Source organism: Muntiacus reevesi, chromosome 8 (assembly GCF_963930625.1).
Source record: "Muntiacus reevesi chromosome 8, mMunRee1.1, whole genome shotgun sequence".
NCBI classification, from domain to species: domain Eukaryota; kingdom Metazoa; phylum Chordata; class Mammalia; order Artiodactyla; family Cervidae; genus Muntiacus; species Muntiacus reevesi.
The window spans coordinates 60,930,378-60,945,140 of NC_089256.1; the positions used below are offsets into that span (position 1 = coordinate 60,930,378).

The 14,763-nt window shown below is 45.0% G+C and overlaps 1 protein-coding gene across 1 annotated transcript; it reads right to left on the reverse strand.

Annotated features, from left to right (window-relative positions):
* Nucleotides 1-767: 767 nt before the first annotated feature.
* EIF2B5 (eukaryotic translation initiation factor 2B subunit epsilon) lies at nucleotides 768-13,983 on the reverse strand. The gene is made up of 16 exons (XM_065942775.1): nucleotides 13,748-13,983; nucleotides 12,145-12,269; nucleotides 11,146-11,331; nucleotides 10,880-11,057; nucleotides 10,710-10,790; nucleotides 10,353-10,430; nucleotides 9,505-9,817; nucleotides 8,450-8,595; nucleotides 8,089-8,230; nucleotides 7,869-7,970; nucleotides 7,440-7,547; nucleotides 7,213-7,303; nucleotides 6,791-6,914; nucleotides 5,992-6,117; nucleotides 5,449-5,559; nucleotides 768-5,282 (listed from the first exon to the last, which is right to left on the reverse strand). The coding sequence occupies exons 1-16, from the start codon at nucleotides 13,952-13,954 to the stop codon at nucleotides 5,223-5,225; spliced, it is 2,178 nt and encodes a 725-aa protein (XP_065798847.1). The 5' UTR covers nucleotides 13,955-13,983; the 3' UTR covers nucleotides 768-5,222.
* Nucleotides 13,984-14,763: the final 780 nt, after the last annotated feature.

The window sequence follows — 14,763 nt, forward strand, 5'->3', positions numbered from 1 at the left end:
GAGTGATGTGATAGTAACAGGGGAAACAGCAACATAGGCAGTCAGGGAAGGCCTTTTCCATTTGCCTGGAGACCTAGAACTAGTGAGGAAGCAGCTATAAGAAGGTCTGGTCTGGAGGAAGAACATTCTAGGCAGACGGACAGCCAAGTATGAGGGCTAAGGCAAGAATAAACTTGCCAAATTTGAAGAACAAAAAGTCATTGTGATTACAATGATGGTGGTAGATGAGTGTCAATTAGGTAGGCTGGGTCCAGACCACTTAGGTCCTTTTAGGCCACAGAAACAAGTGTGGGCTCCTCCCATGCCATTTTGCATACTGTTGCCAAATTAGCATTTCAAGATTAAGGACCTTTCAGATACCTCTTCATCTCAGAAACCTCTCCACATTTTGCAGTACTTCCCAAATATCATTAGCGTGATATTCAAAGCTCTCCATAATCTAACCTCTACCTACCTCTACAGCCTTTTTTTCATTGTATCCTAACTATAAAGTTTTGACTTAATCTGTTCAACCTACTTGTCAGCCCCTGCTCAAACACTGAATATATTTTCATTTCACACCTTCCCTTTACATTTTTATCAAAGTAATAGGCACGCATTGATAAATATTAAGAAAACCTTTAACAGCAGTCCTGTTTCATTTCCCTCCCCACCCCCATCCCAGTGTACATTTTTTAAAGCTCATATTACTTCTTGATTTATACATTCTGTAGGTCTTTCAAAAATTTTAATGTATTTATTTATGACTATGCTGGGTCTTCATTGCTGTGAGCAGGCTTTCTCTAGTTGAGGGGCATGGGCTCAGTAGTTGTGGCGCATAGGCTTAGTTGCTCCAAGGCATGTGGGATCTTCCTGGACCAGAGACTGAATCCATGTCCCCTGCATTGGCAGATGGATTCTTAACCCCTGGACCACCAGGGAAGCCCTTATTTATGCATTCCAGACATTATTTGTTGATTTCCAATTTTGATTGATGGATTTACCTTTTTTCCACCTCCCCTAACCTCTTAGGATTTTGGTTAAGAAAATATATATAGTACGTAGTATTGACATTTAAATGTTTCCAACTCTTCTTCCTGGCATTAATCATTGCCTTACTCTTTCATTTGCTTTTTTATATAGTGTACTTATCATTAAGTCTTTCCACATAATCTAATAGCTTCTCAATTCATATTTTACTAATTCAATTAAATGTGTTAGATAACCCATCAGCTTTCTTTTCTGGACCCTTCCATTCCATTGCTCTGGTCCGCACTGCTGGCTGTCTCAGCTTGTGAACAGCTCTCATCCTTTCTTTGCATCATTCTCTGAACTCTCTTTACCTCTCCTCTGTGTTGGATCCCAGTTTCCTCAATAATTTACTCCTTGATAGTAGTAAACACATCCTTTGGTAGTTTCCCTTGAAAGCATGAGAGATAAAAATCTGGGGTGAACTATTATGGAAAAGAATCTGAAAAAATATATATATTAATATATATAAAACTGAATGACTTTGCTGTACACCTGAAACTAACACAACATTGTAAACCATCTATACTTCAAGAAAAAGTTTTGAAAAAAAAAATTTAATTGGGGAGAAACTTGGAGAGTATAATTCTGCATTTCAAGTATTAATAATTTTCCTTCAGAATTCTGAGTCATTCCATTGTCTTCTAGCTTCCAGTGTTGCTATTAAGTGATCAGTTTGATCTCTTAATTTGTACAGGACTTGTTTTTAACTCTCTTTGCAAGTCTTTAGGAAGTTCTCTTTATCCCTGGGGGCTCTCAAATTTCTTGGTGATATGCCTTGGTGCTACTCACTGTGCTAGGCATTGGGTGAGTACTTCCCATCTAGAAGTTCAACAATACTCTCTTGAATTATTTAGTAACATTACTACCATTTTTTTCCTGTTGTTTACTCAACTCCTGCTAGATGTTGGACCTTCTGGATTGATCCTTTTTTCTCCTTTATCATCCACTTTATTTTTAAATGATTTCACCTTTTTGCAATATTTCTTAACATTATTTCCAACCTTTCCCCTATTTCATCATACAGGTAAAACATTCACAATTAAAAATTCAGTAAGTATATAAGCATGGACATAGTATAATCTCCCTCCTATTTGGTTTTGTACTCCTCCAGTTTTCCAGTAGGAAAAAATTCATTTACCTATTTTTTTAATTTCCAAGAGTTCTTTTGTTCTCCAACTTTTCCTTTTCATACCATTTATTCAAAGACACAATATCTTCCCTGAGCTTTGAGAATTATAACATTTTCATCTCTTAAGTTTTCAGAAAGTTACTTTGTGAATTCCTTGGTTTCAATTTTCTGTTTGTTTTGATCTCTATCTTTCATGTTGCAAGGTTCCTCAAATGTCTGGTGGCCCTTAATGGTCTATTCACATTTAAGAGTGAAATACTAAAAAACTAATTCTAAGTTCTGTCCATTTATCAGTTCAGTTCAGTTCAGTTGCTCAGTCGTGTCCGACTCTTTGCGACCCCATGAATCACATCATGCCAGGCCTCCCTGTCCATCACCAATTCCCAGAGTTTACTCAAACTCATGCCTATCAAGTTGTTGATGCCATCCAGTCATCTCATCCTGTTGTCCCCTTTTCCTCCTGCCCCCAATCCCTCCCAGCATCAGGGTCTTTTCCAATGAGTCAACTCTTCGAATGATGTATAGGGTTTATTAAATAACCAGCTTCATTGTAGGGTGATGAGTGGGGGAAAGATGGATTTCTTTTTTTCATGAAACAAAAATGTGTATTTGTGGGCCTTTTGTCTGTAATTGTTTTAGCCTAGGGGTTATGTCAATTGTGCTCACCTTCAGAGCCCTGCTACTCATATACTTGCACTTTATCTCTCATTTTCAATCTAGCCCCTCACTCTCATCCCCACCATGTCTCCTATTAAATCCAGAGGTTCTAAAGGTTTATACTTTCCCTGAGGTTCTGCGATTTCACGGTGCTATTTTTGTTGACTATGCTGGGCACTCACTGACTCTCATCAATCTAGAAACTCATGACCTTTGGATTTAGGAAACCTTTATATAAGTAGTTCTTTGAAAATTGCCTTCCCACCACTTCTCCAGAGACTAAAGTTCCCATTTCTCACAGAGAAGTAGGGGTAATCACTTGGTTGGATCAGATAAAGTAAGGACCTGGGGGGCTTTTTCTCATACACATCTCTGATTCCCCTCCCCCCCAGCCCCAGTTCTCAGCCCCAATCTGTACCCCCTCTCCTGAGCCTCTTCTGGGTTCAGAAGGGCACATTGATTTGCCTCTTGTTAACGACCACCTCAGCAGGTACAGCCCATCTCATTCTGCTCTGCTAGCTCAACTTCCATCTTTCCATTTACTTTTTTTTCCCAAATGTTGATGTCTCTCATTCATTGCTGTCACCTTGTTTTCCTTGCATAGAGTCACTTGCCTTTTTCGAAGAATTCCTCTGTCGATGTTTGAAAGGGGTTTTGGAGGGAGTAAAAAGCCCATGTGTTCAATCTGCCATACTCAAGTGGAAACCCTTTGCTTTGCTTATAACGTTCCCTTCTACTCTTTTTTTTTTTTTTAAAAGGCCACTCAGGTGTCACAATCCTATAAGCCTTCTCCCTAAGCACCCAAACTAGAAGGAATATCTTCCTTCCAAAAAGTTCCACAGGCCACTTCTGATCTATGCCACCCACTATAAATTAGAGGTATAAATTAGAGGTATTCTACAGTTATTTGTACTTAACTGCCCCTATGAGGTCCATTTGTAACCTTCACATGCTCTCTAGTCACTAGGTCCTGTATTTGACAAAGAAGAAACTGAGATTTACTGAATAAGAAAATAAATTAAGCCAAATCCTAACCACCCTATTTCCCCCTCTTCAGAAACACTGAGTAATGCCCCTTCACACTCCTGAACACAGTTCAGTATCCCCTTCCTCAGCTTACTCCTTTCTACCCAATTGAAATGAAGAAAGGTAACCAATTTTATCTGATATCCAAGAGGGCCACTTGTTACCAGAGACATCTGCCAGAGTTAAGTGTTAACAGAGTGAGGATTATAGGACAGCAACAAAGAACTGAACAAGATAAAACAGAAGGGCATGTCTCACGGTCCAAGTTAAAGCAGACAATATTGGAACCTGAGAAACTCCAGCTCTAGAGTCTAATAACAAATCCTTGCTCTATCAATTACTACTTATGGGACCTCTATGAACTTTAGATTCATCAGAAAATGGGGATAAGACCTACTTCATAGGGCTGATGTGAAGATTAACTAAAATAACATATTAGGGGACTACCCATTTCAGATTCCTCCTCTGTTCTTAAGAATATCCATTGGTGGCCTGAGGTTGTATTTGCATCTGGGGGAAATTTCCCTTCACTGAGACACTGAAAATGGTGAAGGAAAAAGAATTCTGGACGAAGCTCAAGTCCTTAGCTTTATCCCCCAAGAGTCATGAGATCTTGATCAAATTCCCTTATTTTGAAGATGAAGAGTAGCCCTGTTTCCCTGACAGTGGTACTGGATCAACTGGACAAAGCATGTGATGGACTGGCAGGTGGTTAATGGACTTTACACATATGGTTGGTATCATCACCCTCTGAAGAAAAGTGTTTGGACTAGGATTCTCTATGGAACCTGGTTCAGGCACACCACTCCAGGACCACAAACTGGTCCACAAAGGCTGGAAAAGAACCTAGCCCCTCCACTATCATGACCATGGCAATAGTCAACTAGCGAGGCACCACAGTACCATCTAGTGGTCACAACACCCCTCTTCTCCCTCTCCACCAGGTGGTTAAGGAAAGGCTACCACATCAGAGGTTGAGAACTCTTTGGTCACCTACATCAATGGCTGATCAGAGTTGGAGAGAAACCAAATATACCCCTCTCTCTGTTTTTTTAATATTAACAAATACAAGCAGCAGAGAGGGCCAACTGTTCTCTGCTATTCCCAGAAGGGAAACCAGAGCACAAAGCTGTTCCTCTGGCCTTCCTCTAACCGCAGGGCCTGCTTAGCTCCTCCTTAGGCAGAGCTGTTATCCAGCCCAACTTCCCTCACCCCGACTTCCCAGTCAGGATGGGAGGCACACAGTTGCTGATGGTGGGAAGAATACTATAGTTCCAGCCTCTGCTCCAGCCTCAGTTCAGATGGTGGTCACTCATCCTTTTGAACTAGTCTCTCACTTGTCCTGGCTCAGAAACCTTGAAGGTAATCAACAACACCCACAGGAGCAGGCAGTATGACTTCAGTCATCTTCAGATGACTCCTCTTCTGCCTCTTTTAGCCACTGGATGAACCTCTGCAGCTGTAAGGAAGCAGAGTGGAGAGCTACTGAGGGAGACGCACATAACCCTCCTGTTCTCCTTGGTGGATAAACAACCAGAGGCCCAGGGACCAACCACCTGGAGTCTGAGGCCAGGAGCCAGGGAACCAGACAACCACTGCGGTGACAGGAGGGCAGCCTGACTCACCTGCTGGTTCTTGCGCAACTGCTGGCCTTTGTCAGTTACCTCCCTTTGGCTGAACCAGCTCAGAATTGTTTCCTCAGCCAGGATCTCCAGTTGGTAGAAAGCCATCAGTACCTACAGAAGGCCAGCAGAGGAGGTCTCAGGGGCTTGCAGGGTTGAAGATACAATAGATAACAAAGGAAGAGGCAACAAGATAATCCTACCAGAGGTGTCTTCCTACCAGGCCCTCAGCTGCCTCCTACACACTGTGTAGTCTCCTCCAAAATAGACAAGAGTGAGCTGTTCACTCTGATACTGGGACAAGTCTGACTTCTGTAACCATTGTTGGATAGTGCTCCACACATTCCCAGGACAACCTCCAAATGACTGCCTTACTAGCTTGGCTCCAAGCTGTACTATCCCAGCATGAGCACAACACTACAGGTGGATGAAGCTATTAACCAAACTCCATATGGATTCATGTCAGTCTCTCCTGTGTCTCCATGGAGGTCACCAAAGCCTATTTCAAAGTAAATGCAGGACTATGTGGCTTGGGGTGGTATTCACCTTGGCCATGGAAGTGCTAAGAGATTCATGCTCCAAAAAGAAGTCCTCAATGGCTGCCAAAGATTCCAAATGATCAGCGGCGCGCTTTATGTAGTTCCTAAAGACAGGGCTCCAGGCCTTGACCAACTGTGGGAAAGACGAGAAGCTGCAATAAATTCCTGAGCATGCACCTAGACCTGGACAATAAAGAGAATCAATAATGATAACGTGGGTCTTTCAAGACAAGAGGTGGTTGCCTGGTCTAGTGGTTAGGATTTGGCACTTTCGCTGCCATGACCTGGGTTCAATCCCTGATCAGGGAACTGAGATCCCACAAGTCACAAAATTAAGAATTAAAAAAGACGAGAGAGATTATACAGGCTCTGTGGAATTATGTCAGAGGCATCTGGGAGCTGCTGGCAGGACTGGGGAAAATTTCCAAGGGAAGGTGAAGGGGGTCAGATGCTGTAGGCTGCCTCAAAAATACCTGTTCCCAGTCTAAACATTCACCTTATTCTGGGTCAGATCATTTTCAGTCAGACAGCAGGACAATCCAGTCCATTCTGGGTGTGCCTTTGGGGTCTAGCACCACCTAAATACTGGAATCTCAAAGGCCACTCAGTACTGAAACTAACTTGATTCCCCTGGACAGCCAAACCTGCTCTAGAACCCAATCTGTGTCCAGAGGCAAGGAGAAAGGAACCACAAGTAACATATATCCCATAAGACCTTCTATTCCTGATTTCCCTTAAAGTCAAGCCCCCAAAATGTATTCTTGTCTCCACTCAACCCCTTGTACCCAGCCTCAATCTTTACTTACGGGAATCAACAGGGCGCAATAGCGGTTTGGGTCTAGCGGGGAATCCATTTGTTGCAGTGGGAACTCCAGGACCACATGGCTCAGTACTTGCATCACTTCCTTCAGGCTTATGTTGTAGGCATACCTGTGGGGAGACTGGGGTGACACCAGGGCCTTCACTGGCCCTTTCAACATACTGTAGGACTATGACTTTGGCAGGACATTGGGGAAGAGGAAGTCAGATGCAACATGGAAAGGGAGGATTTTGGAAGGAAGAAGTCTATGCTGTGGCTAGAATAATGTTCTCCCTGTTTCAAATGCGACCAGCCTTATCCAGTTGGGATGTCAAGGGAACACGTTCCTATTTGGGGAACAATCAGGAGAGAACCTCCACCACCTGGGATTACCCCGAGGCGATGAGAACAGGGAGGGGCTGCTCTTACTTGAGAGAGTTTATCTCTAGGACTAGATTGTCACAAGAAATGTTCTCCTCCTTGCCCCGCTGTAGTGTTCCCAGGACTTCATTCTGAAACACTAAAATCAAAGCAAGAGTAAGTTCATGGGCCGATATTGCTCCAGGATGCTTTAAGTCATCCAGTCCTCACTTTATGCCCAATCAAACTGGAGGTTTTCCTCTTTTGTCCCAGACACTGCTCCCTTGGCCACGTACCTTTGATGTCATCCATCTGTGGGGAGCCTGCCCGGCTGTCTAGTTCTTCAGAATCCATACTTCGCTCACTTTCAGTTTCACTCTCTTCTTTCATGTTGATTTTGAGTCCTGGGAGTCCAGAAGGGGTGAGAAAAAAGAAAACAAGAAAGCCACTGACAGAGAGCAATATATCTGCTCTGTCTGCATGAATAAATTAACGAACAAGCAGTCTGATTCTGATCCCCCGGTGAAGAAAATGGCAACTCCCTCCAGTATTTTTGCCTGGAGAATCCTATGGACAGAGAAGCCTGGCAGGCTACAGTCCATGGGGCCATAAGAGTCAGACACGACTTAGGGACTAAACCACTGCCAGACTGATTCTGAAGTGTTCAAACTCCCTCAAAATAATCTGATTTAGATGGTGGGTGGCAGGAATGAGGCCTAGCTCACCCCATAGATTCTGCCGTAGTTCCTCCTCTTCCTCCATGTTCATGTCTGCAGCTTTCCAGAGGTAGCCCTGGCCTGCAACTCCAACTTCTGCTGGATTGTAACCTGGAAAAGACACTGATCTTTAGCAAGGGCCCAGGAGAAGCACCAACCCCTTAGGAGGAAACTGGTATTTCTTTGGGGCAGAGACACACAGATGCCCCACACCTGCTGAGTCTCACACCTTTCAGCTTCATTTTATCCTTTTCTTGGTCAGCCCCAGAATCATCACTGAACTGACCATCATCCTCATCATCCTCTGCATCTGGAGGGTGCAAAGAGATCACCGAGCCCTCAGGCAGCGTGATATCTGGGCCTACTACCACCTGGAGGAGAAAAAAGGAATGGGTGGCACAGATCCATTAATGTATGGGAATAGTACTCCCAGTAAAGAAGAGTGACTTTACCTAGCCAAGTAGAAAGCAAATGAAACCACTGGATTGGGAATTTCAATTCAGGCTGGGTTTGGTGGACATAGGCACTTTCTGGCTCAGCATAACCACCACTCAGCTCATGGCCTATGTGCCATGTGGAGCAGGTCTTACCTGGGAAGTGAGGACACAGCGAGGCTTCAGTGTAACATTTTCCTTGACCTCAGCATTGTCACAGAGCAGAGACTGATGAATCTGAGCTCTAGCAGCCACTCGGACACCCTGCCACAGGAAGGCCTGGTCCAGCACCACATTATCACCTGGCTCAGGATAGGAAAGACTCCTGGTCACCCACGGCTCCAATTCCAGACCAGACCACTTCTCAGACCATTTGTGGAGAATGGGGCTGACTGACACCAGCAGAGCTCCCATCCAGCTCTACTACTCCATCGCCAAATCACCATAAATTCCTTCTCCCTCTCTAAGCTCAGGCCAGAGACCCGGAACATTGCTCAGCCTGACTATCCTCCACCAGGTTTACAACAATTTAACTATATACTGGACTTAAGAACCCAAGAACCTTTAAGATTTCTGGAGATCCCTTGAACTCAAGAACCCTATTAGAATCACACTCATGTCTAAAAGTAGAACCAAATTATTCTACCTCTTTTGGTACATTTTAAAGTCAGAATCTTATTGTGCTCTTAATGGGGTAGTTCCATAAGAAGCATCACTTTCTTATAACTAAAGTGAGTTATTAAGAGTATGAAGAACACTAGACTTAGAATCAAGTACCTGCATTGCGTCTTATGAGCCATGACCTTGGGGGAGGACAACCACTTTTAGCCTTTTTGATCATCTCTAAAACTTATCTATAAACAATACCTACCTCACAAGGTTTTTGTGAGGATTAAATGAAATAAAGTACGCAGAAGCCCTTTGTAAACAGCAATGTACTAAACAGGTGTTATTGCATGTTAATTATCCCAGTTGGTCCTGAATGTGAATACAGGGTACCCTGGAATATGAAGAGTCACCTAATAATAGGTTCACAGACCACAAATTAAAAGTATCATTGTTTTTATATTCCTGTTCCTTCCTTTATTAAGGCAGCCACTCTAGTTCCTTATTCTCAGGGATTATCCCTCTGTATCCTTTTCTGGACTCATGGGGTTCCCCCAAGTTCCTGCTCCTAGGATGGCCAGCTTGACCTCCCTACCTGTACTCACCAATGTGACAGCCAGGGCCAATGACACTGTTAGTGATGGAGCAATTGCTGCCAATGACAGTGCCAGAGCCTAAGAGCACATTTTCCTCCAGGATGCTGCCATGGCCCAGGCTGACCTCAGGCCCTCGGTAGATGTTGTGTCGGGAGTGAGTGCAGCTCTGGGCTGTGCTGTCAGTGAAGTTAGCCTCTGGGGTGAGAGGGTAGACCCATCGGCGGATGACATCCGCACAGACAGCAGCATACATGTGTAGGTTGGAGACCCGGGCACCATATTCCTTAGTTGTCACATGCATGTGGATCTGGTTTCCTAAGATCTAAGTGCGGAGAAAAAAAGAAAGGTCATTCAAGCAAGCAAGACACAAAGAACATCCCCCAGTATAATTCTCTTCTAACTTCTTTAAACTCCCCACTGCTTCTTAGTGTCACAGCCAAGTGGCCTGAGACTTTTCTCTGTACTGCTTCCCTCTCACCTCCAGCTATTTTCCTTCCAGCTCAATAAAATATAAGACGAGACCAAAAGTCCCCCCACCTATCCAAGGGAAAACAAACTTTCACATTATGTGTGATGGTGGATAGTCATGTTTTTAGCAATCAATTTGTTGATTCTGAGATTTTTTTAACATGTCACTAGTGGTCAGATGGTATTGGGGATCTGCCAAAGACAAAAAATGAATCTTCTGCTTTTTTGTGTCAGTAGGGTCTACTGTCCCTGAAGTTGGTTAAAATAAAAAAGCAAATGAAGAAAGAGAGGAAAAAAGAGGGGGGGGGGCGGGTAGGGAAACCAAAAATTATCAGTGTGAGATAATATTACAGCCCTCTTCTAAAGAGGCACTGGGAGCCTTTTATTACCTCCTCATTTACTAACAGGCCTCGCACAAAGTCATCTCGTGTTTGGTAGTCAAAGTTGTCTGTAAATAGTTGAGCAACCTGTGTGGAGAAGTCAGAGGGGGCTAAGGTTAAGTACTATTCTCTGGAAGAAAACATAGCCCCCTGGAGACATAGCAGATACTATGACAGCAGGACATGGGCCAGAATCCCAAAAAAGTCTGCCAATGAGCTATTGGGGTCAAGATGACAGCACCTCTTTGCTATAGAACAGATAAGAGAGAGAGGGAGAAGAAATATACCTTCGCCACTTAAGGGGGTGGTAATATACCCTCGGAGTTTTACTCTGTGGATATGCAGCCTTTGCCCTGAGTAGCTCACCTGAGGAGAGCAGATGCTGATATGACAATCAAGTAAATCATAGCGAATCTCCACTCCATCTCTACTGCCCTGGAACAAGCTCTGTGGGGAGAAGTCACAAGGACTTTAACTCATCTCTCCTGCTGAAGGTTGTCACCTTCCCACTTCAAGGACCCCAGATAACCACATACCAGAGGGAAAGAAAAACGTCGGAGGCCTTGGGTCTTCTGGAAATGGAGCACCTGATTTGTGGCACTATCCACAGCCACTACCACATTGTCCTCATGACAACGAGTTGGGTGGCTGGGGGATGACTCCTTGAAGATCATCGTCATCACAGATACATTTTTTTCTAGCTTCCGCCTTAACCTATAAAGGACAGAAAGGAGAGCTGTAAAACAGCAGTCCTAGGGCTCTGTGGTCCCAAACCCCACCTCTACCGTTTTCCCATCCTGACCTGTGTTCTTCCAGGGCTCTGGTAATATTGATGTTTGAGATGACATCCCCATACACTAGAAGGAAGTCAGAGCGCACCAAGGCCTTAGCATCAACATCACGGAGAACATCCCCCAGTGATCTATACAGCTCTGATGTAATTATTCGAACCACATTGAGGGATGTTGGGCGGCACCACTTGGATTTCCTAAGGGAAGGGAGGGGTGAGGGGAATGAATAAACCAAACATAAAGATCATGCAGAGCTTCCCTATTCCCCCGCCATTCAACATTCACACTCCTTTGCTGTGATTTTTTGGAGTTTCTGCCAGCGTCCTCAACTTCAAAGAGATTAATGAACTATGATTAATGGTTTCAGTATAGTGTCACCAATCTTGTTTTATGGGTTAGAGAAGCATGGCTATTTCCTCTCCATTCCCTGACTCATCCCCAAACATGGATTTGAACTAAAAATCCAGCTGAGACTTAGGTTATTCGAAGTATTCTAGGAACAAACTTTTCTCTTAAAGCTCATATCAAATTTAGGAGCTGTCTGATGGAGATCATGCTAATCCTAGTCTTTATTTCCTAAGCTTCTCTAAATCCTGAGACTCACTCTTTTTCAAGAAGATTTCACTCAACATTTTATTAAGTGTTTACTGTGTGCTTGGTACTAAGCTAGGTATCAGGAATACAAAGATGAGGAAGAGTTCAACATTTAGAAGCTCAGTGGAAAAACAAAGATGTTACTCTTGTAACTGGCATATTGGAGCTACTAAATAAAAAGCAAAACTCACTGGGACTAAACTTTATGATATTCAGAAAAAATTCAAATGCTGTGCTTTAATCTTTGTCACAGTTTCAGCTGCTCACCTCCTAAGTGAAGAGAATGCCCTTAGACCTTATGATGGGATACAAATAGACACATTTTTCTCCCTCATGATTTCCCCTTAATTATATTCATCCTAAGGAAACCAGGGGGAAAATGGTGAAACATGGAAAGAAAAGTTGCAGAGCCTTACAGTAAATGTTCCTTGATTTGAGCAGCTTTCCAGCAACAAAAGACAAAGGTTTCCTGTACGCCTGTGGCAGTCAGAAATTCCAGAGTGTAGTCAATTAGTGCCACATTGGCCAGGGGCAAGAGGACCTGGAGGGTAAGAGACAAAAAAAAGTCTGAAGACTTGTTTTCTGTGAGGATCCTCTGAGAACCATTCTTTCTCCCACTTCAACCACAATTTCACTCCTCTGTCAGTTTTTTCAAACACTAGTTTTATCTTTCCTATTTAAAAGTAATCAGGCTCCTGCCTTTGGTGTTCATGGCATGCTCTAAACATGAGTCTGCAGTGCTTAGTTGCTCAGTCATGTCCAAAGTCCAACTCTTTGCAACCCCATGGACTGCAGCCCACCAGGCTCCTCTGGCCAAGGGGATTCTCCAGGCAAGAAAATTGGGAGTGAGTTGCCATGCCCTCCTCCAGGGGATCTTTACACCCCAGGGATCGAACGCAGGTCTCCCGCATTGCAGGCAGATTCTTTACCATCTGAGCCACCAGGGAAGTCCAAGAATACATACCCAAGGGAGTGGGTAGCATATCCCTTATCCAGGGGAATTTCCCCACCCAGGAATCAAACTGAGATCTCCTGCATTGCAGGCAGATTCTTTACCAGCTGCGCTATTCCGGAAGCCCAAACATGAGTCTAATGTGTTGCAATCTGGATACAGAAAGCATGGAATCTACTTGCTTAGCATCAGACAGAGCTGATACAGAACAGACAACCCTGATTTCTAATACTAGAAATCAGTCATACCTCCAGAAACTTAAAACACCACTAAGGCCTTTTTCCCTGTAAGATTTCCTTCCTTGATCTCTTTTTAAGAGCCAGGGGCTAGCCATCCCAATCAGTTGCCCAAAACCAATATCCAGTTAGACTATTTGGAGGTGGGGTGGGGAGTCAAAGACGGTTTTCACTGAATCAAATGTCAGTCCTTTTCTTTGAAATGGGGACTGCTGAGGAACCCAGCAATCACTAGGAGTAGCTCAGTCCAATTCCCCAGTGTCTAGACAATACAGGGGATGCTGGCAACCAGCCACTGAACCCGTTCTGTTCTCCTTTTGACAGATGGCACTGACTGTCATCAAAACCCGGGAAAGAAAAAAAGCACACTGTACAAGATCCAAAACAGCTGTTACTATGGGATCAGATCAGTCTGCTCCTTTTTAAGGCACAGGACCTCCCTGTTGGAGGCAAAAGGAGATGACATTCTCTTTCACCTAAGAATCTCTTTTTCCTCTGCATAAAAGCGGCGCAGCTTCCTCTTGAGGCACTAAATCCTCGTGTGAAGGCTTCTCACAAGCCCTGGTCCCGAGGTTAGTCCTGCGGGCCTCGCAAACCTGGAGGCGAACAGCACTACGCGTGCCCATATCTGCCAGCCACTCACTTGGTCAGGCAGTCATCAAGGCTTTTGACGGTCTCTCCGCCTTCCTGCTAACCAGGTAAACCCGATTTCTGGGAAAGAGAGTAGGAACAAGTCCTTCCAGAGGCCGCCTCACCACACAGCTGAAAGTATAACTAGGTCTAGCCCTGCCACCTCAAGGCCCTCCCGCAGCTCTCGAGCGCGTCGCTCACCCGAGGCTGGTCCTTGGAGATGGGGAAGAAGCGGCGGTTGAAGCTGTCGGCCACCAGAACTGCTTGTAGGGGAGGCGGCGGTTCCTCCTCCGCCCCTCTGGCTGCCCCACCGCTGCCGCTGCCGCCACCGCCTCCCGGTCCGCCGCCGCCGCGCTTGTTGACCCGACTGGCCAAGGCATCAGGCGGTGCCACCACAGTGGCCGCCATCTTCTCTCACGGCCACCACTTCCGCACGGAAACTGACACGGCACGCAGTAAGGGACAAAAAGATCCAGCACTCGAAATGTGAAGGAGCAGCGAAAGGAGGGAGGGAGGGGCCGTGGGCAGAAGAATGCGCATGCGTCTCCCCTAGGGCTGCCTAAGGGCTGAGCTGAGAGGCAGAGAGGAGTAGGGCCCAGCGGTGCGGGTGGCGGCCAGTTGAGCCACCCGGGCGGCGAGGAGGGGTTTTATGGGGTGCAAGTGTTGCCGCCATCATTTGTTCCCTAGCAAACTGACGTTCTTAGGGGATAATGAGACTCGTACTCTCTGCGAAGCGGCTCTCGATGTGTAATCTCCATTCCGCGCTTGCGTGCTAAGTCACTTCAGTCGTGTCCAATTCTTTGCGACCCTATAGACTGTAAACTTCCAGACTTCTCTGTCCATGGGGATTCTCCAGGCAAGAGTACTGGATTGGTTGCCATGCCCTCCTTCAGGGGATCTTCCGCACCCAGGGATCGAACCTGCGTCACCTGTCTCCTGCTTCGGCAGACGGGTTCTTTATCACCAGCTCCCAGCACATTAAACATTGTGGTCCTCCATTTTCTTTCTCCTCACCTAATGTGAGCCGGTACCTTGGGGAGTCCAGACCGAGTAAGACATTCCTTACCCTCAGGGCACTCACAAGTCTACATAAATACAGAACGTGGAATAGTAGGGAGAGTGGTAATTCTATTAATATTAAGCGCTGATTGTGGCTGGGAATAATAAAAGCATTATCGTACTTAGTTCGTCATATGTCTCTGTGAGAAAGTTTTATT

What these genes read in the sequence shown, in the direction of transcription:
- EIF2B5 (XM_065942775.1), bottom strand. Translation starts at nt 13,954, where the DNA reads ATGGCGGCCACTGTGGTGGCACCGCCTGATGCCTTGGCCAGTCGGGTC. An exon ending in TCAGCATCTGCTCTCCTCAG is followed by an intron (nt 10,431 to 10,709) that starts GTGAGCTACTCA and finishes TTCTCCACACAG; the next exon opens with GTTGCTCAACTATTTACAGA. An exon ending in AGTTGCGCAAGAACCAGCAG is followed by an intron (nt 5,283 to 5,448) that starts GTGAGTCAGGCT and finishes GCTTCCTTACAG; the next exon opens with CTGCAGAGGTTCATCCAGTG.